The 25,094-nt window shown below is 54.6% G+C and overlaps 1 protein-coding gene across 1 annotated transcript in view; it reads left to right on the top strand.

Annotated features, from left to right (window-relative positions):
* The first annotated feature begins 440 nt into the window (after nt 1-440).
* The window catches only part of SDC3 (syndecan 3), a 180,688-nt gene continuing 156,034 nt past the window's right edge, over nt 441-25,094 (top strand). The window contains 2 exon segments of the mRNA XM_050932336.1: nt 441-651; nt 654-745. Of these exon segments, the coding sequence (XP_050788293.1) occupies nt 441-651; nt 654-745 (303 nt within the window).

Below are 25,094 nucleotides of genomic sequence, written 5' to 3'. Positions count from 1 at the left end.
GGGATGAACTGTGTGTGTGTGTGTAGGGGGCTGATGAATTGTGTGTGTGTGTAGGGGGATGAACTGTGTGTGTGTGTGTGTGTGTAGGGGGCTGATGAATTGTGTGTGTGTAGGGGGGATGAATTGTGTGTGATTCTACACTTTGTGCCCATTTAGTTTCCCCAGCCTGGACCCATGAGCTGTTCCCATCCGGCTCCAGGGGACTCAGGTTGCTGCTTCTCTTCGAACCCCCTAAAAACAAGCCGGTGGCGGTGTGTAGACACGAACCCCGCCCCGCTACCCGGGCCCGGCCAGGGGAGAGGAGCCCGGGCCGAGGTGAAGCCTACGGTAGGGGGCATTGCAAGCCCTCCATCCGCCCCGGCTCTCCCCTCCCTCCCCTCCTTGCAGGGAGGGATGGAGGCGGATCAGGAGCGCACGCTTCCTGCCGAGGGACGCCTCTGATGCTCGCAGGCGAAGCCGGGGGCCGGCAGGCAGGAAGGAGACGCGCAGCCCGGCTGGACTCGGCGATCGCAGCCCCAGCAGCCGGGAGCGAGTCCAGGCTTCTCCCCGCCGCCGCCGCATCGCTCCCGCCGCCGGCCCGGGCTCGGCAGCTGCCCGCGCCCCCTCCGGGGCTGCCTGGTCGCATCGGGAACAAAGGAAACTCGCCCCCCCCGCCCCTCCCGGCATGAAGATGCCTTGGCTGGCGCCGGGGCCCCGGGCGCTCGGGCAGCTCCTGCCGCTGCTTCTGCTCGGCCACGCCGCGCTGGTGAGTGACACCTGGTCCCGAGCAACGGGGGGCGTGGGGGGGGGCTTCCTATCCCCTCCCCCCAGCCCCGGGGGGATCGAGCCCCTCCCCCGCCCCAGAGGGGCCCCACCCACCCCGCCGGCACTTCCCTGGCCCCCGCCCCGCTAGGGGATCATCATGGTCCCCCCCACACCGCTGCTGCGGGTCCGATTGTTGCATGACAAGAAATGGGTGTCCCCCCCCCAGGTGCCCGGGCCGCGCTGGGAAGTTGATGGTGAATGTTCGTGCCTTGGTTGGTCTCCCGCGGTGGTGCCCCCCCCCGCACCCCCAGGGGCTGCGGCCGGGCCGCATTGCCGGGAACAAGTGGCTTCGCTGGCGGGCGTGGGCGGGTGCATTTCCCCCCCCCCCCCCGGGGAGCAGCACCGGCGTGTCTGCCAGGGAGCTGCGAAGCCCCGGGGTGTGTGTGGGGGGCTGTCTTGGCTCGTCCCGCACGCGGGTTTGGGCGGGGGGGGGCGATGTATGCGGGGCCATTCTAAGGTCACAGGGAAGCAGGGGTTAAAAATAACCCTGCGGGGGAGGGAGAAGAGCCTGGTGCTGCCCCCTCCGGGGGCGCGGGGGGGGGGGGGGAGAAGAAAGTTGCTGGGTTTGCAGCACGCACCGGGTGGCTCCTCACGGAGCTGCTGCGGGGATGCAGGCGCCGGGGTCTGCTCTGTCCCGGGCACTAGCCCCGCCCCGCGGCCCGGATTTCCACGCGCGGGGGGAGCGAGACTCCGCATATCAACGCGCCCGGGCGAGCTGCGGCGCAGCCCCCGCGAGTGCCGGTTCCCGTCCGCGCCGCAGCCGGCTCCGGCTCCCAGGGGTTCTCCCGCGGGCGGTGCAGGCCTTGGGGGTGGGCTCGCCGGAGCAGCAGGTGGGGTCCGTGGGGCAGGGAGCGGCGGGGTGGGTTTTAGTGGCAGGAGTATGGCCCGGGCTCCTGGGTTCGCCGTGGGGGGAAGGTCCAAATCCTCAGCCCGGGAAAGCCTGTCCCAGGGTGCAGTGAATGGGCAACTCCCGGGCGCTAGGGGTGCGGAGAGCACTGCCCCGGGTGCTGCTTTATTTACCCGAAGGACACTCCTGTTGCAGGTTGAGTTCTCCTCCCCCCATGGGTCAAAGTGATTATTTCCACACCCTTGGCATCCTGCTGCCTGAAAGCCCCAGGCAAGGTGTGGGTGTCAAACCCAACCCCAACCCGCGCTTTGCAAATAGCCTGGCACCCAGCGAGCTCCAGGGAAGCCACAGGGCTGGCGTTTCCCTCTCCCTGTGCATGGAGACAAGTCACAGGGACTGGCTTCTTGCCCATAAACGACCCTGTCGGTCAAACAAGAGCCACCTTTCACTATCTCCATGGAGAGTCTCTTGTGCAGTAACAGATTCTTTAAATGGGTCGGAGGTTGGCAGGCAAAGCTTCGTGCTCATTCATTCCTCCGATCATTGCAAACGCTGGCAAATAGAGGCACTGGGGAAGACTCTGGGAGTCACAGAACTAAGGCTACTTTGAATGAATGATCCCGACTAGCAGAGTCTGCCACTCCTCATCTCCACCCACGGTGGTTGTTAAATATGGCCCCTTTGTGTGGTATTTTCCTAGTGCCTGTGTGTATTTCAGCAGAGTTTCTACCAATGATTTTGTTTCTCAAAAGAGACAGATGCAAGTTTTCCCCCTAATGAGGCCAGTGCGCCTGAGAGTGAATATGCAATAAGGGGCATGATCTATTTGTATGAACCAACCAGGGCTATAGATACGCCACCCTAAGAGAGGTAAAGACAGGCAGATTCTTATGCTGAGTATCAATAATCTATTAAGCTGACCAGCACATTTTGCTATTGATCTGTGGCAGACTTGGTTAAACTATCAGCTTTATTATTTCACTGTTTACACACTGGCTAAAACGTTAGTTTCGCTCCTGGAGTCCTGACTACTTCTGTGTGTGGGTGATGGAAAGAGCCGGCTCAGATGTGGGCTCAGCACTCAGCTGAACCATGTTTGGGTGCTTGCATTTGACAGCAGGACCATTCTTGGCCATCTCAGAGTGGCTTTTGTCAGCAGAATCAGAGCCTGGTTATAAAAGATCTCACAACTTTTCCCCTCACGGCCCCCTCCCTGGCTCAGCTCTGCCCTCCAGTATCGCAGGAGCTCCCCCACACTCCCTCTCTGACTTTTGATGGTTAGTGATGTTTAGCTCCAACTTCTTACATGTTGTTTAATCCCCAGAAAGCTCGTCACTAGCAGGAGACCGCAGACCCCAGGTGGTGTTTGCTCCTGTTTGATGGTAGCTCTTAAACAAAACCTGTTTCACACCCCTCTGGTTACCCACCTTAAAGCATGTCAGAATTCTGAACTCTTTGCGAGAGCTTGGAGCGTGTCTTGTGGCTGAGAAGAGACAGGGCTTGGCTGTTATGGGGGATTCTTTCTGGAGGCTGCTGGGCACAGACAGACCCTGTGGTCCCCTCTGGCTCCCTAGCTCCCCGGCTGACTAGCACAATCGAGTGGCACCATTCTGTGCTTGTGAGCCTGGCCCAAAGTGCTGCCTGAGCACGTGTGCTGCCGCCATGGACCCAAGCACCCAAGTAGTGGGTGCTGTCTCCCTGCTGGATATGCTGACACTCCTCACCCGCTCTCTGCCGCCTCCCCTCTGCCATTCCTGCTGGGGCAGATCCCTGTGCAGAGTGGATCCGTCCGTGCCAGAGGAGATCAGGAACCAGCCAGTTGCTATGGAAGCAGCTCATCTGAGTGGGCATGCTGGGAAACAGGTAGATTTTTTTTGGATGGTGAGGGAATTACGGGATAGCTCCCAGGGAATCATGGGACAGTGGGAGTCTGACCTCTCCTCTCACTCTGCTCTGTGGTCCCCAGAGGACTGGGTGTAGCTGTCCAGACTGCACCCCTATTTGGAGCAGAGCTGGGAGCCGTGGGACGTGCCCCCCAGGCATGGTTCTTGACTCATAGGTGCAGCCTGGGCACAACCACGTGTATGGGTGCACTGATTCCTGTTAGCTACAGTCCAGAGACTGCACCTTGTTAAGCACAGAAGTGGTCACAGGGGTTCCCTAAATCCTGGCCTGGATTTCACAATCATGGAAGAGAGGGCTGACTACAAACCCACTCTTCACCTTCCAGTGATATTTCCCTTTTCCCTCCTACCTGTAAATTTCAGTGCCCGATTTCTCCTGTTTGGGCTTTGAGTGGAAGGGCAGAATGGCCATTTGCTGACATCAACCAATTAAAATCGGAACCTTTCAGGCCTAATTACAGTAAATGCAAGAAAGGATGTTAATGCAAGTTAGCAAATGTGTTAATGGGGTGTTAATAAACCCTTCGGTTGATGGTGCTGGTAGGGAAATGGTTAATTGGGGGATGTTTCTCTTCTCCCTTAAATTCCAGTTCAGTAAGAGACTATTTGCCGTCTGTTGCCTGGAGCCTGTCAGTCCTCTTTGCCTGTCAGGAACGGTCTCTGTTATGGGCTCTGGGCTTCCCCATCTCCGGCTCCCTGAGGGGACTCAATCAGGGTTGCCACTTTGGGCTATCTGGTGAGATTCGAAGCTCTCGTGTCACTGAGGAGGTTGGGGTGGGATGTGCTGTCTTGAATCAGCAGCGTTTCATTGAATCCAAATGTTGTCACCCTCTTGTGACACAGGGTTGGGATGGGCCAGCATCTCACTGGCTCTGAGACAGATTTGAGGAGCCGACTGTGGCCCCCGAGCTCCACTCTACGGGGTAATAGCAGGCCAGGTGCATCCCCCATCCTGCCGGATCCCCCAACTAGCATGTGAGCGTCTGTTTGCATCTATTGTTTGCATGCGTTGGGAGCGTGGTAAGGAATGTCGGAGCACAGCCGTTCGGAGTTTGCTCCATGGGGGGGCCAGTGGCACTGGGGGCTGCCCAACAAAGCAGCAGTGTACTGGCTTCCAAATGCCTGCCACTCACTGCTCCGGACTTTGGAACGACTCGTGTAGGCAGGGAGCAAAGATTGGGCCTGTCCGGGTGTTTGGGTGGGACGTCTTCCTTGGAGCCTTCTCTGGGGGTTACAAATAGGTCCCCCTGCAGCCCTCCCCAACCCAGCCCCACCTTGACACCGGAGCAGGGCTGGCTGGGAGGGGGCTGCTGTAAGCAGTGACACCACGGGATGGGTTCTGTGTGGTGCCAGGGTGGGGCACAGCAAAGGAGTCTCTAATGCAAAGCTCCAGGTGAGGGGGCTCCCTCTCCAAATGGGAGGGGACCCGCAGCGCATGCGTCTATCATCAGGCTCGGCCTGCCAGAGCCTTTGCGTCATCTTCCCTCCCGAGATGAATGCCAGAGCTGACATGCCCACCCATGCCCAGGTCCTCTCCCCAGCATAAACACTGACCCCTGAACTCCCGGGGTCTCACCGCGTTAGCCTGCATGGAAGACAGTGCAGGGGATGGGGGCTGCAGCAAGAGGGTGGGCAAGAAACCCAGGCAGGGTGGGAATGGGGTCCAGAAGGGGCAGGGTGTGAGGTGTCCATTAATCCGTGTGTGAGGCGGGGCAAAGGATCCAGCAGCCTGGAGTGGGCAGGAGCTGGGGGATCGTGCACACTTGTGACAGGTGGGAGGGTTTATGATACGTCCCTGGCTTTTTTTTAGCCAATCCGGAGCTCTTACTTGCGCTGTGGCAGGTGCCGATGAGAATGACCGACCCTCCTTCCCCTGGGGACTGTGTAGCAAGGAGGGATGGTTCCCCCTCCTGCCCTGCTTGGCTGTGACTTGAATGCTCATGTTGGGCCTATCAGCATTTACTCCCCATGTGAAAATAGCTGCTGGCGGCTAATCCATCCCTGGCTGTGCTCACGCTCTCCCTGGGTGTCCGGCTGGTGCCAAGCGGCGCTGGGAGCAGAGGGGGGCATGTCAGGTGCAATGCTTCTGTTCCCAGGCAGTTCACCAGGCTCCCTCCATGGGCTGGGAATGTGGGCCTTTCTGGGATGTCAGATTTCTTGCACCACTGCATTGGGGTGATGAGAGGAGCCCCGGGATGTATCCACAGGCATGCGAACACCTCTCCCATGCCATCCAGGGCAGTGTGAAGTTCCATAGGACAACCAGCTGCACACCTGGTGGCTCTGATTTACAATCATTGCCCTGCGCCTCAGTTTCCCTCTTCTGTCCCCTAGGGCTGTGGCCTATTGCTGGCTCTTGGTAGAGGGTTGCTGATGCCCTGCTAGAGAGCTAAAGGAGAATGGGCACCACATTCTTGCCCAGGTGAGAAGATGCCAAGTGCAGCATCTGGGCCGACAAGCCAAAATCTGGGGGGCGTGTGTGTCTGTCCATCTGTCTGCAGGGGACAAGGCTAGTGGCGGCTGTGCTGCGGGGAGGCCCGAGGTAGAGCAAAGACAGTGGATGAGATGAGGGCTGGGTGGTACTGGGGCAGCTGTGACTGTGAGGAATGGGGGGACGGGGATGCTCCCAGTAGGTGGGCAGGGGAGTGTGCTGTAATAAACTCACCACTTTTCCTGCTGTGCTTTTAAATTACCTAGAATGAGTCCATGTAACTGGGAAGCCCCCTGCTGCTAGAGGGCCGTGCTGGGAGGGGAGTCCCTTGGCAGACTCAGCTTAGTGCAGAAATGAGGGAGAGCCTCTGCCAGGATTCGGTGCCTGTTAGCAGAGGTGTAATGTGTGCACAGCTGCCTGGCAGCCCTGGGCGGTAGTCCCCCAAAGGAATGCGTTTAGGGGTCCATCTCTTTCCCACTGAGTGCTGCTTCCCCGGGATGCCCAGCTCTCTGTCCTGCAGAACCCCGGAAGTCAGTCTGGGTCAGATGGGGCCATCTCCTTCCCTGGGGCAGAGGGTGTTAGGTTGGAAATACTTGGTTGTTTTAAGCAGGCTCCAAATTCTCATGTATCCCAAACTTGGACTGCTGTCATAGAAATTGTGATTCTCAGTCAAAGCCATGGTCCATCGAGCCCAAGGGTCTGTCTCCAACATACTGCAGAGGAAGATGCAAGAACCACACAGGAGGCAGATGTTCCTGCAGCAAGCACCTCCCATCTGTCTCAACGTATCAAATTAGTGGCCGCATAGGACTGAATTGTTGCTATGTTGCAGGCCATGGGCACTTAGAACTTGAAGGCATTAGCTAGGGTGGAACTTTGATCTACCTCAAAAGCATGTAAGGGCTCTGCTTTTGAGTTAAAGAGAATCACCACTAGCTGTTAGCAGTATGGGGTCTATAGTGCACAGTTGAGCAGTTCTGGTTGCAGCCAGTAGAGGGCAGTGGTACATGAACATACACATACAGAGTTTATTATATTCGCACAGAAGGGTCTTGAATCCTACCTTGTTTCTTGGAATACCCCGCCTGACACTGATGCCCACCCTGCACTTGCTCTTTGGACAGGAAAAGGGAAACTGATTTGTGTCCTGTTCTTCGCTACCTCTGTCAGGAGGAGGCAGTAGCCATCCTGACAGAGGGGCACCTGCTGGGCTGTGTGGCTCCAGGGGCTGAGTCTGCTATCTGGATTATATACACAGACTTGGCCAAGAGCATACAGAGTGATTGTTTCTGGGTGCCCAGCCTGAGACATCTAAGAGGGGCCGAATAGTCAGAGAGACTGAGCACCCGCCCTCAGGAAAATCAGGCTCATTTCAGAGGCTTCAGGCTGAACACCCAGAATCGCTCACTTATGAAAATCCCGGCCATTGTGTATAGGGGGGAGAGCGTGTAGGCTTGGCAACAATACAAATGAGTATTGAATCTGAGGGATGTGTTTTGTAACACGGTGCCTATACTCTAGTAATGAGCACTGCAGCAAGTGGGGTCTGGCTCACCCCAGTATCCAGTGAGACCCAAGGAGAGAGATGCGAGTCTGGTCCTGTGTTTGCTGCTGACCTGGCTCAGTTTTCCTGTCTGTGAAATGGGTCTGATAATGCTGGTTGAGGTCGCCAAGCATGTTACTGCAAGATGCGAGCGTTTCTCACCGCTGGGTGCTGCGGGCTGGTCCCTAATGTGGTGCTTTGTTTCCATTAACGGCACTGAACTCTGCAGTGAAAACCCAGCCTGTAGCACTAACTCCAAGATATTCATACCTGGCTCTTCTATAGTGCTTTTCACCAGCATTTATCCTCACGGCACCCTGGGAGGTATGAAAACGCTGTGATCCTCATTGCACAGATGGGGAGCTAAGGATTTTCAGTGGGAGTTAGGCACCTAAATACCTTTGAGGTTCTGGGCCTGAGAGGCTAAGTGACTTGCCCAAGGTTACAGAGGAAGTTTGTGGCACTGCAGGAAATTGAGCCCAGGTCCTTGGCTAGTGCCTTAGGCACCAAGGGGGCTTGGCTGGGAGAGGGGACCGGTGGAGACACAAGTCTACAGTCCCCTTTAGGGCACCAGCTCCAATCCGCCCGCCCAGTGTCATGTTCTGTTGCCCCGGCAGATTGTATCTCCAGCCTGCGGCTGGGAATGTGGCCCCCTGTCCTGAGGGTTGCTGTCGCTTGCAGACAGGACAAGTGCCGAACGGGTCGTGGAGCCTGGCACAGAGGGGTGGGCAGGGACGGAGCCTGTTGCTTGAAGGGTGTGTGGGTGAAACTTGTGGTGCTGCCCAGGAACAGAGGGCTCCAGCTGCTGGCATGGCTGGCCTGGTCTCTCTCCCCATAGCTCCCAGGGTGGAAGGGCAGTCCTGGGACTAATCCGTGAGGGGAAGAGCTGAGCGCTGGGACACAGAGGTGTGGCAGTGACAGGGTTTAACAGGCGAGGAGGTTGGGAGAGCTTGGGTGTTTTTAGCCAGGCGGGACTATCGCCCAGTCAGTGGCCACCGCGTGACTTGGGCTGTGTGTGTGTGCGCAGCATGGATCTGGCTATGACAAATCAGGCAGGACATGGGCAGGCTCCTCCTGAGATGTTGCGCTCCGGGGACTGGGAGACAGGTTGCCTCCTGATCAGCGCTGCCATCCAGCTCCGGTAGGGCCAGGGGTTGTTGCTGTCCAGCTGCGAGTGTCTGTTGGTATTTACGCCCAGCCAGGGATCTCCACGCTCGCCTTGCTGCAGAGACGCTGGCATCTTCTCTAAGGGGCTTTCCTGGAGTTTCCTCCCCAAAATGGTCATTAAAGATCAAATGAAATAATACCCAGGCTGCAGAGATCTGGGACCCGCCAGCAGCTCCTTGTAATGCGCCAATGCCCCTAGCGGGCAGGGTTATCAGGCTCTGTGGTCCAGAGGTGATGGAGAATGAATGCAATGAGAGTCTCCCAGCTGAATTCAGGCTCTGCCCTTCTTTAGCTTTTTAAAACCATTTCCTTGTGTTTCACAGAGAGATTTGTGGGTGAGCAGATGGGTAGAGGGAGGCGGGCAGCGCCGAGGCGCGCTCTGCACAGGTCGGAAGGCGGGGGGCACCGAGGAGCGCTCTGCACGGGTTGGGAGGCGGGTGCGCCGGGCAGTGCTTGCCCTGGGTGGGGAGCCCTTGGCAGGATTGTTCCTTTCTCTCCAGTCTGTGCTATCGACTCTTCACTCTCATAAGCACTAAACTGATCCAGCTTAAACAGAGAATTTCAGAAGCTCGATGTATGGAGGGGAGTGACTGGGTTACAAAGTGCTTATTTATGTATTTTTAATGTCCTGTAAACCATGGTAGCTAGATACCAGTGTCCCTGCCCCCACTCAGTAGGGGCAGCACGGGAGAAGCAGGGGAAATGTCCTTGCAATAACAATGTTTGCAGCGGTGTTGGATAAACATTCAGGAAACTCCTAGGGGATGGGATGTTTTTTCTTTGACCTCTGTGGCACAATGGCCAAGTTCTCTCTCTGCCCCAATTCAGGGAAGGTGCTTAAGTCTTATTGACTTTGTGCCGTGGACAAATGACTTCGCGTCTCGGTTTTCCTTCCCCTGCTTTGTGTGCTGTATCTGCTGGGATTGTAAGATCTTTGGGGCAGGGACTCTCTCTCTCTCTCTCTCTCTCTCTATGGGTCTGTACAGCGCCTGGCACAACGGGGCCCTGATCCCACCTGAGGCCTCTGTGTGCTTCTGTGATGCAAATAATAATAAAGAAGACATTAGCCAGCCCTTATGAAATGAAAATCAAATTCTCTCTCCTGCTCCTGGGCTGGTTCAGTTGCCAAGCTGAGAGCAATGCCGTTCTCGCGAAATCATCCCCAGTGCTAAATAAATCATACCAAGAAATGGACGCTCAGCAAGGGGCTGGATTGGGTGATTGGAATGCAGCCAGCTCAGTTCCCCCTAGACAGGGGGAGGGGAAGTGAATGCTCCCGAATCCACACAGGGGAGGTCTGTCCGTATCTTCCCAGCCTTTGGCCCTAGCTCCGGAGTCCCAGTCTGCTGTAACCTCCTTACTCTAGAGGTTGTCTGTAATGATTACCGGTGGTTGTCAGATGGGCCTTCCGTAAATTGAACTGGAAAGGTCACCGCTCGGCAGCATGGCTCCCCCTGGTTGGTGCTGCCACCAGTTTGCTCCCTCGGGCCATATCCAGTGAAAATGGTTATCTCCTTAATAGGTTTCAACTCCAGCATGTTGACGCTGCAGAAGCGAGTTTAATTAAGCCCTGCTCTGGGGCCATTACTGGTGGCCGCGAGCGCTGGTGGGGGGAGTGTGTGGAACCAATAGCCTCTTGTGTAAAAGGAGAGTCGGCGAGGATGCGTCACCCAGCAGCTCAGCATCCTCGCCTCCATGGCCCCCTTCTCACCGCATTCTCTATCTCCACGTTGCCAGGGAGAAGCCTTCATCTAAAGCAAAGCAAATTCCTCCTAGCTGGACTCCCCATCTTCACCAGAGCTGAATGTGGTTCCCCGCTGTTTCCCATTCCAGCTAAGGGAGCTGTTGGTTTATTTCAGTTTGGTTCTTCAGAGAGGATGGTTTAATGTTGCCTGCTGGGTGTCTCTCTCGATGGAACCTAGTGTCCTTCCAAGCTTTCCTGGAGGATGCCCTGGTGAATAATCAAAAGCTTTGGCCCCTTGGTGAGGAACCGTATAGAATATCTTAACTGGCAGTGTTTTCCCTTTAAACGTGCAAAGCCAGGCTTTGCCTCCAGGGACTCAAGATGGTGTCTTGTAACAGGGTGTGAATTTGTGGGGGTTGCTGCATGGATGGGTGTGCAGCATTTAGGGGGTGACTCTGGAGACGGACAAGACAGGCTCAGCCTTAAACCTGGAGATGTCTCTGCCCATGTCTGGGTTTTAGTGCCGGGGAAGGGTGGAGCCCAAAGTTCCTTCTTTATCCAGGAACTGCAGTCAGGCTGGCTTCCCTTCTGGTGCTTGGAGGGGTCAGCTCTGGAAGAATGGGGGATGTTCAGCCGCCAGGGCTTGTTAGCTACTCGGCCTCTGAGAGTGTCAGCAAGGAGGCCAGTTAATGCCGACTGTGATGATGGTTCTTGTGATGGAGGCATGAGGCTGAGAACAACCTGCCTCCTTTCATGGAGGCAATGATTTGAACTAGTGTCCTAGAGGCAAAAGTCACTGCACCCTTCCCATCCCCAGAGCCATCCAGGGGCTGCTCTACGCCAGGTAACAAACGGAGCCGTATCAAAGCGGGACACTTCTGTACTGACATAGTACAGCGGGTACGCACCAGCACTTTTCACAGGATGTAAATACTGCGACGGGAAGGTGTCTCTGCTCTGGGCTGGAATTTAGGAAGACAGAGAGACCCCAGATAGCCAAGAGCCCAGTGGTTAAAGTACTTGCTTGGTGTGTGGGAGACTCAACTTTAAGTCCTTTTTCCGAATCAAGTAGCGCAGGAACTAGAAATTGGATCTCCCACATCCTAGTGGGTTGGACTAGATGACGTCCTGAGGTCCCTTCCAACCCTGATATTCTATAATTCTAGGCAAGTGCACAAATTGGTGCTGTTTGGGGTGGGGAGTTGTGTGTGTGTGTGTGTGTGTGTATATCTCTCTCTCTCTGCTTTATTTGTCACAAAAAATATAGACAGTTCTCTGGTTTGTCCCCTTGCGGACCGGGAAAAACGATTGAAATCACACAAATGTTCCCAGGGCAGGAAAACTGTTTCTCCCCCAGCTCTAGAAATGTGTCTCCCTGTACAGTGTGAATTACACCTCCCCTCAATTATTTCAGTGTGAGTTTGCCTGAAACCCCCTGCTTCCAGCTGTAGAACTGCAGCATCGTCACCTATCGGATGCCGGGAGACAAAATGGGGTGTAACAAGCCCCCTGTTGTTCCGGCACTGAGAGCTGTAATGTAGCATGAGAACCTTTGTAGGGATACCATCAATACTGCAGTCCATCATGAAAAACGATGCTTTGGATTTTGTTAATTTCGCTCCTCCACCAGCCTTTTTCTTGGATCCTGCATGGTGGGTAGATGAAATATCCTTTAACTATCTGAGTCCCTGCTCTGACTCCGCTGATGATAAATCTCCGAGGGAATTTTAAATGATTATGTGAGATCTCAAACCAAGGTCCTGACCACTTTCAGGCATTAAATCTTCCCTGGCAGCCTTCCCAGCCATGGGCCACATTCCAATATGAGTAATTACATTCTCTTTGCTGAAATTTCCCCTGCACTTTAAAATGGAAATGTTTTATTCTTCACTTCCCTCTCCTGAAAATACCCATTACGTAATGTTGCTGTGTGCTGGTAAACAGCTGCCGTGTTCCATCCCAGAGAGGGCTGCATTTTTGTGATGCATGAAGGGATTTATACACTTACTGCAGTGGTCTACAGTCTTTTTACGCACAAGGTCACATTTTGAATTTAAGTGCAACCCAGCATCTACCTGGTCCCATCCCCAAGGCCCCACCCAGCTCACTCCATCCTCCCCTCTCTCCATCGCTTGCTCTTCCCCACCCTCACTCACTTTTACCAGCCTGGGGCAGCGGGGTTGGGGTGCGGGGTGCAAGCTCTGGGAGGAAGTTTGGGTCCAGGAGGGGGCTCTGGACTGGGACAGAGTATTGGGATGCCGGAGGGGATATGGGGTGCTGGCTCTGGGAGAGGGGTGAGGGCTGGGGCAGTGGGTTAGGGTGCAGGAAGGGGTATGGGGTGCTGGCTCTGAGAGGGGGTTCAGGGCTGGGGCAGGGGGTTAGGGTGCAGGAGAGGGTATAGGGTGCTGGCTCCGGGAGGGGGCTAGGGGTTGAGGTGCAGGCTCCCAGTTGGCAGCGCAGAGGAGCTAAGGAAGGCTCCCTACGTGTCCCAGCCCCGTGCGGCTCCCAGAAGGGGCCAACGTTCCCCTGAGGCTTCTGGGAGGCAGGCACGTGGCTCCACATGCTGCCCCTCTCTGCAGGCACCGCACCCTGCAGCTCCCATTATCCACAGTTTCCCATTCCCGGCCAATGGGAGCTGCGGGGGCAGTGCTTACCGGCAGGAGCAGTGCATGTAGACCCCTCCCCTGCCCTCCTCCAGGGCCACAGGGGTGTGTTTGCCGCTTCCAGGAGCGGCATGGGGCTGGGGCAGGCAGGGAGCCTGCCTTAGTCCCGCTGTGCCACCGGGCTTTTAGCCACCAGAGATTGCGATCGACTGGGAGAGTCTCCAGGATCGACCAGTTGGTGACCAGGGACCTACAGGATAAATTTCTGCTCCCACAAAGACCAGCCTCCCTGACCGCAGAGGAGTTGCGCTGGCATATTGGGGAACAGAAGTTTGGCCCTGGCCTGCAAAGTGCTGAACGGAAGGCACTGCAGTATGTCAAGTGCCATCACTAGTATTTATGATGTCTGTAAACTCCGCTATTAATGACTAGTGGGAGACCCCATTCGTGCCCTGGGCTTGGGAAGGAGCATTGCACAGGGCTGGGAGTTGGTAGTTCTCTACGCCATGTGGTGCTCTGGGAGAGAGTGCAGCCTTGAACAGGGGGAAATTAAGTGTTCGGATTCCTGGGTTCTGTTCTTAACCCCCCACCTCACTTGCCATGTCACTTTATGGCCTCAGTTTCTCCATGTGTAACGTGGGAATAACTCTTCCCCTGTAAAGGGCTGTGAGATCCTGTGGTGGAAGGGGCTGTGTGAGCGACTGAGTGTTCTATCTAGTGATGACATATCAAGTGGGGCACAATGAACGGCGCTTCTAGTCTTCTCTCTGTTTTCTCTGCCCAGAGCAAGGCTCAGAGTTGACACGATTCCCCTTCCAGATGCAGCCTCGGAGAGTCCCTTTGCCTTCCCTGAGTTCTCTCAAGACTGGACTCTGACTCTCCCTCCGGTGCAAATATCTACAGCCAAAATGAAATCAGTTGTGAACCTGGAAATTCGTCTGAGAAATCTGCCCCTGAGGTTGTCTGCTGCTTCTGGCCAGTGGCCAGACACAGGCTGTCCCAGCTGTTACTGAAGGAGCTGCAGTGAAATGGGGAGTTTCACATTTTTGTCTCGATCAGGGAGATATTTGTGTAATGTTTCATGCCTTTCCGTTCTTTCCAGGCCCCGTCGGCGTTGCATTATTAATAGCTTGTTGATGGTGGGGGTTTGATTTGAAGCTGGGAATCCCCATCATCTCGGAGCCAGTGCAAAGGCATCTGCCCTTCGGTTGGGAGCAGGGGGCTGATTTCTGGTCTTGCAGCAGGTCAGGGCTGGAATGGAGCCCAGGAGTCCTCCCTCCCTGCTCTAACCTCTAGACCAGGGGTGGGCAAACTTTTTGGCCCGAGGCCCACATTGGGGTTGCAAAACTGTATGGAGGGCTGGGTAGGGAAGGCTGTGCCCTCCAAACAATCTGGCACCCTCCCCCTTTTCCCCCCCCTCCTACTTCCTGCCCCCTGACTGCCCCCCTCAGAACCCCTGACCCATCCAACCCCTCTGCTCCCAGTTCCCTGACAGCTCTGACCTCTATCCACCCCCCCACCCCCACCCACACCCCTTGACAGCCCCCTGGGACCAGTTATCTAACCCCCCAGTCCCTTGACCACCCCTCAGAACCTCTGACTCATCCAACCCCCCAGCTCCTTGTCCCCTAACTGCCCCCTACTGGGATCCCCACCCCAACCACCCCCTGGAACCCCACCCGCTATCCAACCCTCCTGCTCCCAGTCACCCGACCCCTATCCACAGCCCTGCCTCCTGGCAGGCCCCACGGGACCCCATGCCTATCCAGCCCCCCCGTTCCTGTCCCCCAACCACCCTCCAGAACCTCCACCCCATCCAACCAGCCCCTGCTCCCTGTCCCCTGACTGCCCCCCGGGACTCCCCACCCCTTATCCAATCCTCCCGTCCCCAGCCCAGGTCCCCTTCCCATGCCACTCAAAGCAGCATGTCTGGCAGCTGCGCCGCCAGGCAGAGCCAGACACGCTGCCGTGCTGCTCGGAAGGAGCGCGCAATCCTGCTGCCTAGAGTGCGGCCCGTGCGGCGGTGAGGCTGTGGGGGAGAGGGGACAGAGGGGGATGAGCCCGGAGCTCAAGGGCCGGGCAGGACAGTCCCACGGCCTGTAGTTTGCCCCCCTCTGCTCTAGAACCCCCTCCCAGAACCAGGAACAGAACCAAGGAGGCCCAATTCGCAGGCCTCCTCCTTTGTTCTTCAGGAACCAGGAGCTGTGGTTTGCCGACTCCAGTGCAGAGCTGGGGATTTGGAGCCTTTTCTCCCCTCCCTGCCCACGCCTAGCGTCCGACTTGTGCGGGGAGCGGGGACAGCGGTAAGGAGCAGCGTCCCGGCATAGAGCTTGCTGGGCCTTGCAAGAGAGGGCAGTGCCGGGGGAGCAATTCAGCAGAACTGGATGCTGGGGAACCACGCTGGCTTCGGTGAGCAGGGAGGTGATTTCATGTGTGTGCACGGGCTCGCCTGTGCCTCAGGTGCATTGCATGGCGCTGGGTTTCGTGCTTGGGAAATGCAGCCTGTATTAAAGCAGACCTAGCGCTGCTGAGAGTTGCTATTCCAGGAATCAAAGCTCTCTGCTTAGCCAGCAAGTGGGTGCAGTAGGGGCAGCCTCAGGGCATGGTTCTGTCACCCCACCATGGTGCCCTGACTCGATCCCAGGATGGGGCAAGGTGGGAGGAGAGATTTCCACCTCCTTGACCCGCTCAGTCTTTGCCTCTCTGCTGTTCCGCGAGCCGTGTGCCAACTGGTGTGAGGCTGGGTAGAGACGCTGAGGTGCGGGGCAGAGAGTGAAGGTGGCTGATGGCGGCAAGGGACTGTGGGGGACAAGTGGGAAAGGAATTAGACTGAGATTCAGGGCTCCCAACCCCATCTGCCAGCGGCTCTCGTTCAGCCATTGCTCCACTTAGGCTCTGCTGTTCCCTGAACCAGAATCTGGCAGAGTTTCGTGCTTGCCTGTCTTGTAGGATTTTTGTAATCTGAAGACGGCAGATTAGCCAGGCCCCACCTTACCTGTAACCGCATCTTTGCTTGTATTTAAAGTGACTCTGGATTTCGGTCACTGAGCAGAATCCGCTCAGTCAAGATTTTGCCGCCTCTTTAAAAGAGGCTAATGAGGTGTAACTGGAGCGCATATACCCTGGGACCGTGCCAGAGCCCTGACATGCAGGAACCCCCGCTGGGAGCCAGGGCACTTCCACGGCTTCTTCAAGCCTCAACCTTTTTGCTCAGGTTGCCAAGAAAGCTGCCGGGTCCTGCCAATAGATGGCCCCAAGGCACTCGACAGAGGCCACCAACTAACCATTTTGGAGCCACTACAAAGGTGGTCTGGGTTCAGCCCAGCCATTCCTGGTGCCCTGAGCCCTCCAGTCTCCCAGCAAAGGATGGGGGGATGCAGTGGGGGAGGTTTAGGTTGGATATTAGGAAACACTATTTCACTAGAAGGGTGGTGAAGCACTGGACTGGGTTCCCTAGGGAGGTGGTGGAATCTCCATCCTTAAAGTCCCTCTGCCCTGTTCTGTCATGGGATAAGGAGGAGGATGTCCCTGAGGTCCCCTGGCAAAGCTACTGGTGGCAGAGCCCTAGGGTGACCCACAAGAGCCTTTCCAAACCCAAGGAGCTGGGAGCTGCAGGGCTCAGCCTGGCTTGAGATGTGGGCTGGATGCTTTTTAAGGAGCCTTGAATTATACATGTTGTTCTGTGCATGGCTGCGAGGAAGCAGAAGGAGCAGGCTGGGGATGGCCCATGGGAAGATGTATTATTTAAGAGGCAGTAATATTTTTATATAGATCTCAGTAGACTTAGAGCCAAGACCCACCCCCTTCTCCTTCACACTTGGACAATTCCAGCATTTTTGCAAACTTCACCTCAAAGACAAATCTTTGCACTGAGAATGAGAAATTCTGGCCTCCTAAAGATCTCTTTGGCTTTCCCCAGAAAGTTATAAGCACCTGGTAAGAGTATCTTGGAATGAAAGAGTCACCCCAGCCCCATCCAAGGGTATCCTTGTAATAGCCTAAGAGCTGTGTGTGAGATTTAATATACATTGGACCTAGTTCTCCTCTTGAACTTGTTTTATACTGGTACAGCTGCATTGCCTGCTATGGAGTCACTCCTGCTTGACAGGTCTCAGATCAGGATTGGGTTTGAAAGATGCAATCCAGATTGTAATCCAGATTGACTCTCATGGACTGTACTACCTGTGTGGGCCAGTGGGATGGAAACTGGATGAGTTGGATTCTATTCCTGACAGTGACCTTGGGCCAATCACTTCCCCGCTCCTTGCCTCCACACTCTCCCCCACCCTTTATTTTGTCTGTAAGCTTGGGGGTCAGGGACTCTTACTGGGTTTCTACAATGCTTAGCAACATCTTGGCTGGGGCCCTCCAGGCCCTACTGAAATGTAAAGAATTAGTCCCAGCTCTGTGGGCAAGGCCACCAAGATGAAGCACCTGCTCTTACACTGAGTGCCTTCTCTAGACCTTAACGTGCCTGCAGATCAGAGCGGGTCTTGATTTGGTGGATCTTGGTCCAAAGATCCTTGCCACAGTAGCTTCTGAGGTAGACGAGTGCCTTGCACTCCTCTGGGATCCTGGTATATATTTGCACCAAATCTGCCAACTATGCCTATCGCTGGTGGTGAGGCCAAGTTGGCTGGTTGTGGGGTAGGGGTGGGGGTGGCTGTGTTTGTGTGTTGTGGCAGAGGGATATGTTACTAAAATGAGATCTGCCCTAAAATGCCTGGAATCAAACCCCTGGGCCTGGCACTGCTCTTGCTGGGTGACAGTTCTCTTGATTCTGCTCTGGGTTTACCCCAGTGTAAGAGGCGATGGGAGGCAGGCTTCAGACCCTCACCCGGTCCCCTTCCCATCGCCCCCAGCTGGGATTTCTACCTTTGCACTGTCTGGCACCCATTGCAGACTGGCCCAGATGGAGGCTTAAGTATCAACTTGTCACTTTAATTACTAAGAGCAGAGATTAGCTGTAACCTTTCCACGGGTCTCAGCTATTTGCTTACATGTATCCGTTAAAGTTTGGCCTTAGACTGAGGGAGAGAGACAAACCCAGATAGAGCAAGAGTGCCGGCGTAATTTCCAGAGAGACAATATACCAGCGAAGGCCTAGTAGTGGAGGGGCAATAGCTACCGGCTGTACTCCCTCAATCTCCCCCCAGCCCATCCTACTCTGCCTCCTATAAGCTCTCCACAGCATCCGTCTCAGTGCTGGAGTTGCCTGTTGGGCCTACTTCAGTGCATGCAAATGGTGACTCCTGAACACAACTGCCGGCTCCCGGCATCCTCTCCTGGACGGGCAGGTTCTCCCATGACAAGACCGACAGGGTTGCTCAGCAACTTGTCTCTAGGCATAGAGTGCTCTGGTCACTGGGTCTTCTCATCCCAGAGCTTGACCTCCCAGCTCAGCCCCTCAGCTGGCTTGGCCTTGGCGACGGGTCTCTCCAAGCAGCTGGTGCTTGCTACAAGTTCTTTGGTGCCTCCAGGTGACGACAGGAATTTGGTGACCCTCTGTGCATTGCCTGATGCTCCCTCTTGACACCCCAGGAGCCAGCTGGGAGCTGGAGCAGGTCTGTCTGGCCCAAGCCATGCACACAAAATCCGCAGAGATGGGTCCGTTACTGAGGCAGTGCTGGAGCGAGCCAGCAGGCTTGCTGATGCTGCTGGAAAGCGCATTAATTGAGAGAGATGAAAGGTAGACTCAGACCCCTCCTTTCTGACGCTCTTGGGTAGTGTTGCTCAAGCTGGTCTGGCTGTATTGTCCACTGCAGCTGCCTTTTCCCATCCTGAGGGGTCACCTTGACCTGCTTCACCCTTAACTTTTTTTGGGTAAGTTGGAGCAATAACAGGTTCTATACCCAGAGTCCACCGCAATCCTGCGAAACCAAGGCGGAGGGACAGGCTAGCAGAGACAGACTGGGGCTTGGCTCTGCAGCGAGGGGGAGAAAGGCAGTGGAAAATGGGCTTCCAGTCAGGTCTCCCTTTCAATCCTTTCAAATTCATCTTGGACGCAGTCCAGACAGGACTATTTGAAACGCTGCTGTAGATGCGTGCGTGTGTGCGTGCATGTGTGCACGTGTGTGTGTGTTTGCGCACAGGCTTCAGGAAGACAGAAACGCAGAGCACAGGCCTCTCTTCATGTTGTGAGCTTTGTAGGAATGAGCTTGTCCCTTGCTGATGTGGAGAGCTGCGGGAAGGTTCATAGGCTTTCTCTTGGACTGGGCAGAGGGCCGTCCATCGGCATCTGCATGGATCCTTGCTGGGCAATAAGAATGATCCATCTACTAAGAAGGAACTGTTGTTGCCTGCTGCCCTTTTGTGTGGCAAGTGGAGAGAGGTCAGGACAGGGCCATCCCTTGGGACAGTTCCCCAGAAGGGGTCACCCAAAGCCAGTGTAGTACTAAGGGGATGGCCCTACTGGGGCTTTGGGAGAGGGGTTTCTCTGCTTCCCTGCAGCTCTGGACTGCTCCAGGAAACACCCCAGGGGCTCTGGGAATTGCAATCAGGTTTCTTGTCTAGCAGGACGCCTGGGTTATTACAATGTCATTTGCTTGCTCAGGGAAGTGGAACTTGTGCAGCAGTCGGGGTTTGCTTTGTACGCCGAACTCAGGGATTTACCTCTTCCAAATGCCACGTCAGTGCAGCTAGGATCCTCGGCCGCTGACCTTTCCATGAGCGGTTACATTTTGTCCCGACACATGCAGAGAGCAGGGCAACGGGGCTCATTTCCCCACACTTGCTGTGCGTCGGCGAGCGCTGTAGAAGTCTCGGGCCCTGCCATCCGCGACACTCATCCAGTGACTGCACACAACATAAAGCAAATGTCCGAGATCTAAATCACATGATTGATACCAAGTCTCAGCTCAAATCCTAGTGGGATTCCACTCCACAAACACACTGTCCTTGCTGGCCCTTGCTGCTGGGTCAGAGCGATCAGCGACCCCCTTCTCGTCCCTTGGAGAGGGGCCTTGCAGGGTGGAGATGAGCTGAGGTATGTGGAGGAGTCACTACTGGGAAGGTGGCACAGCTGCCGTCTATCATGTGCCTGTTATGCATGAAGGGGTGTGCAGTCCCCAGTGGGGTCAATCCAGCATGGCTCTTCCCTGGTGCTTAACTATTTGATAAGGAAACCGGGAGTAAAGGGAGACAGTGGTGGAAATAAGCACAATAGACTCATTGAATCACTCACCAAGAGCGCCGGGGCCCTCTTAAATCCGTCCGTGTCCACCCTCTCCCCTGCCCACAACTCCTGGAGCATCCGCTCACAATGTGGATTAAGTGTAATTTAGTTTATCTGGCTGCTGATTCTTTCAAATCTACAGCATTTAGTGTAGGGCGTTAGACTTTTAATCTAGCTTTAAAATTTTGGCCAACGTCAATGTAAAAATGTGGTTTTTTGGGGAGCGGGGAATGGGTTGGAGTGGCAGCTGGCTCCTAATGTGATACTGAAAAACTTGTCTCTGTCTCCCTGGTGTCTGTCTATTGGACTGTTCAAACTATGGGGGGTGGGATATGGGAACGGATGGAAAGTCTGATCCTTCGCTTACCGCAGGCAAAGCTCAGATTGATTTCAGTGGGGCAGGATCAGAGCTAAGATCCTTGGACCAGGCTACACTGGCCTCTGTGTGGTTTTGAAGTATCACATGAACTCCTAGTTTTCCCATATTAGAGATACTATTGTAATGTAATACATTCCGGCAGCTTGGAAAACTACAGCTGTCCTGCCCGGTGGATCCCATTGAATAGCACTGACTCTTATTTAAAACAAATGAGTTCCCATTTACCCCCATTTACACCCTATTTCCAGCAAGACAGGTGGGATTTTAAGGCCTCAGAACTCTGTTTGTCTTTGTTTACTAAATACAAAATTGCATCCAAAAAAACTATGGTAAAAGAATATCAGTTTACAAAGTGAAGCACTCACAGGCCAGGAAATTCTGCCTTCCGTGGGTATGCATGTCCTAAATTACATGACCACGCAGTTGTTTTCTTGCAACCCCATCTTATGCAGTACACTGGCTGGATGGCAGACACCAAATGGGCAGCTGTTCAGTATTTCCTTATCCCATGCACTGTTTCCTGCACACTATCCAAAGCCTTCTCTGAAGACAGAATTATTAATTTCCTCCTGGGTTTTTCTGCCGGGCTTTCATCTCAGTATCTCAGTGCTTTACAAACACGAAGGCATTTATCTTCCCAGCACCTCCGTAAGGAGGTTTTATTAAACCCGTTCTACACATGGGGAATTGAGGCCCAGAGATTAAAGCAAAAAGTGTTAATTAGCCTTGCGTGCCCAATTTTGAGATGCATCAGATCTGATTTTTCAGAGTATTTAGCATTTTATAGCACTTAATGTGTTCTGAGCAGAACTCCCAGTTGCAATTGTGAGTACTCGGCGCTTCTGCAAATCGGATGTCGCGTGTCTCAAGCTGGGTTCCCAGGGAATGAGGAACTGACAAACCTCCGGGGAAGATGATGGTTTAACTGACTTGCCGAACAGCAAATGGGAACTCTGTGGCAGAGGCAGGGATAGGATCCAATGCTCCGTGCCCGTATTCCGTTATCCAAACCGCGAAACCCGAGGCAGGGGCTGTACAGACAACAACCTTCACTGCCCAACCTTGATTCATTCCTAGAGAACACTCTGTCCTGTTCACTGAACAGGCAGTGTTCTGTGATCATGTAGTTAGAGACCGTGTCCTAATACAGATGCATGAGATGGCTGCACGCAGGTGGCATTTTCCAACTTTTGGGTGCGTGACTTTGCAACTCTAATGTTCTTTTAATGGAATTTCCTAAATTAAAAAAAAAAACACATGTAAGCAAGTGGAACTATGCTGACTCCTGACACAGGTCCTCAGCACGGTTGGGGTCTTTACAGATACAGCACAGTTCTCTGCTACTTGTAGCAGTAGAAGGCTGTTATCTCTTATACCATCCTTCCCCTAGAGTGATATCCTGTGCCAGTGGGTTTCACAGCTACCTGCTGGCAGCAGAGGAATGTAGGGACTTGGGAATAAACTGTTCTACACCTGCATCTGGAGGGTTGTGTTCTCTAGTAGTTATAGACATTCCTGCCCCTGTCTGCCTGAATCCCACCCCCTCGTTAGTTTGATTAGGGGCCTTAATTTCCTTGGTTTCCTTTGAAGATCTCAGCCGGGCACTCAAGTCCCTGACCCCTCTTTAGGGAAAGCTAGGGCGGGAGAGGCAGTGAAAACAGTGCGCTTTTGTGGAAATACATAGATCTTCCTCTGTTAATTAATTTGACATTTATATAGAGCCTCTCATGCAAAGATCCAGCGTGCTTTGGCAGCCCTCGCAGGGAGGACAGCGTATGTAGGCAGGGTGCCCTTTGTATCAGCTAGCGATGCAGTAACGCTCCACAGATGTCCAGACTGGAAAGGAAGAACAGTTCTGTCCCCAGCTGCAAGTGCAAGAGAGAGAGCAACTGAATGGGGGCGGCCGAATGAAATCCTCGTGCGGACAGCTCACACGCGCCTCTAGCACCGGGGGATCACGGCGGTGATTGGGTTCTAATCTGAAATACAGCAGCTATGGCAGCCTGACCATGTGGGACTGGGTCAGTGCTAAAGCAGAGGAAAATGACCCCTTCACTGAGTCACTAACGCCATGTCCTGTAGCAGGCAACTGCTTTCCCAGGGATTGGTAGAACCGTTGGGTGAGAAGGGACCGCAAGAGTCACCTGGTGTATCCCCCTGGCACAAGGCAGGATTTGTTGTGTCTAAACCATCCAGCCTCCTTTGGAAAACCTCCCATGAAGGAGCAAGGTGCCTCCTCCCTGGTCTATCTAACTGTGGTACTTAGATGGCTCCATCACCATAGATCTGGCCACCTCACGCCCCCCTGTGAGATGGGGCAGGCCATTATCTCCACTTTACTGAGGGGGACACTGAGGAACATAAGCCAGGGTCACACAGGGAGTCTATGACAGAGCAAGGACTGGAACTGAGGTCCCCTACATCCTAGGTTAGCGTCCTGGACCCTGGACCAGCCTGCCTGTCTTGTGTTCATTCACAGACCACACCTGCTCCACCCCAGGCCCTGAAGCTGAGGGTCAGAAGCCCAGCAAGGTTCCCTCTCCAAGGCCGTGTTGTGTGATGCAAGATCTTTCTCTCCAGCAGACTAGGCAGGATGCCGCTTGATCTGTTTATGCGCGTGGATCGCCGCCATCCCCACAGTGTCTGAGCGATGCATTTAAAGATAACAGTAACAGGCACAATCGCTCTCTTTCCTCCTTCCCAGCCTGTCGGAGGAATAGCTCTGTTCGTTTACAGGGGCAGTTTTAGGGCTGCTGAAGCTATTGCAGGGACGTAAAGCTTCTTTCCCCGAGTGAATTGCAGTGATTGAGCCCGGGGGTCACTCGGCTCAGGTCTTTACCTAGTAGAGTGGGGCAGGATCTGGGTAGGGGCCAGGCTTGTTGCCATTGCTATTTGGACACCAATAGCATGAAGGAACCTTAGGCTGCACCCAGCTTAATAATCAGAGGGCAAGTGCCCTCGTTAGTATGTCTGTGTGTGGGGGGGGTTATACAGGAGGCTGGTTTTCTCTTTTCACCAGCATCACCTGGCCCAGCTGCTTCGCTGCACCCAGATACGGATCTTAGCTCAGCATTGGGTCTCCAGATTCCACTGCAGCGGCTGTGACCCCTGGCTCCCTTCCCCCTGCTGTACCCAGCCAGGAGTGGGGGGAGCCCATCCCATCCCCACTCCCACCTCGCTTCAACTCCCCTCCAAAGTGCAGCTGGAAATAGCTTTACATTTTAAAGCCGGCTCATAAATATTTGACAGTCCCTGCATCCAGCTCATTGAAGGGCTATTACCGTCTGATGTCTTTTTAGCTGGTGTCTGTCCTGCGGCTGGTAGCTCTATAATGAGATCTCGACAGGAAACCGTCCCGGTTCCACGCCATAAAGATTAATCAAAACAAGCTGAACGGGGGCAGAGGGGAGGGAGGCAGGGGCTTCTGCAACAATCATTTTTATTTTCCTGGTGTGCGGCTCCAAAGGCAGATAACTAGCAAGGAATGGCCAAGAGGGGTGTGTGTCATGGGGAGAGCTAGCCCAAAGCTCCCGTTGGGGAGAGCCCAGGAGCATTGCCAACTCTGAGCGTCCAAGCATCATGATCGAGGCCCCAAAAAATCCTGAGATTGACTTAAAAATCATGAGGTCTTATTTATTCATTTGTCTTCTTCCTTCTGAGCCTTTGAGGGGGTTACATTTTCTAGCTTTTCTCTGCAACCACGAGGGCTAGAACCATTGTATTTAAATGAAAACTGAGAGTCCCACATAATCATGTGACTCCAGGAGCTGGGCCTTTAAGGAAAAACAACCAGGGAGTGGGAGTCTCGTGATACAAATGCAAGTGCCGGCAACACGAGAGGAGGGGATAGCGTGCCGGCATGGCTGGACAGTTGCAAACTGGAAGACTGGGAGCAAGATCTTGCTTTGCTCTGGAGCGTGTTTTGTTACTTGTTTGCCCTGTGGTAGCATCCAGAGGCCCCGGGGAAGATCGGGGCCTCATGGTGCTAGAACAAAGGCACGCGAAGCCCGTCTCTGAACAGCTCTTTGTGCATTAAGGCTGGCGACCCTAGCCTCTGCCAGCACCTCGGGTGCTGGTTTGTGTGAAGCAATCCCCTGGCTGCAACGAAACTGGTCTGAGACTCCTCCAGCTCATGTCGCGTGAGAGCCCTCAGACAGGAAGGGCTGCCAGCTCACTAGTCATGGCCAGTGGGGGCTGGAATTGAAGTGACAACCTAGAGGGGAAGGCTGCATTTCCCCTCTTAGCCTCCTGCGTCCTGGGAGTGGGACGTAGGCAGAGTCCAGGTCGGGGAGTTGGTGAGTGGGACAGGACCTGCTGAGGCGTTAGCAGCTTGTGGATCCCCCTCCGTCTGTCACTAGAGACGGAGGGAGAGAGGGCAGCTCGCAGCTCACTCCTCGGAGCGATGCTCAAATGAATCCAAGGCCTTGGCTCCAGCCCAGTGGAAAAACCCAGAGTTGCCAGGTATTTGTTGATGAAACAGGATTATTTTATACATCTCCAGCAAAGCTTTAATCTGCTGCGGGGAGTCTTATCAGAGCAAAAAGTTCCCTTTTTTGGA

Source organism: Gopherus flavomarginatus, chromosome 22 (assembly GCF_025201925.1).
Source record: "Gopherus flavomarginatus isolate rGopFla2 chromosome 22, rGopFla2.mat.asm, whole genome shotgun sequence".
Classification (NCBI taxonomy): domain Eukaryota; kingdom Metazoa; phylum Chordata; order Testudines; family Testudinidae; genus Gopherus; species Gopherus flavomarginatus.
The sequence above is the reverse complement of the archived record's forward strand: the minus strand, read 5'-3'. Positions and strand labels throughout refer to the sequence as shown.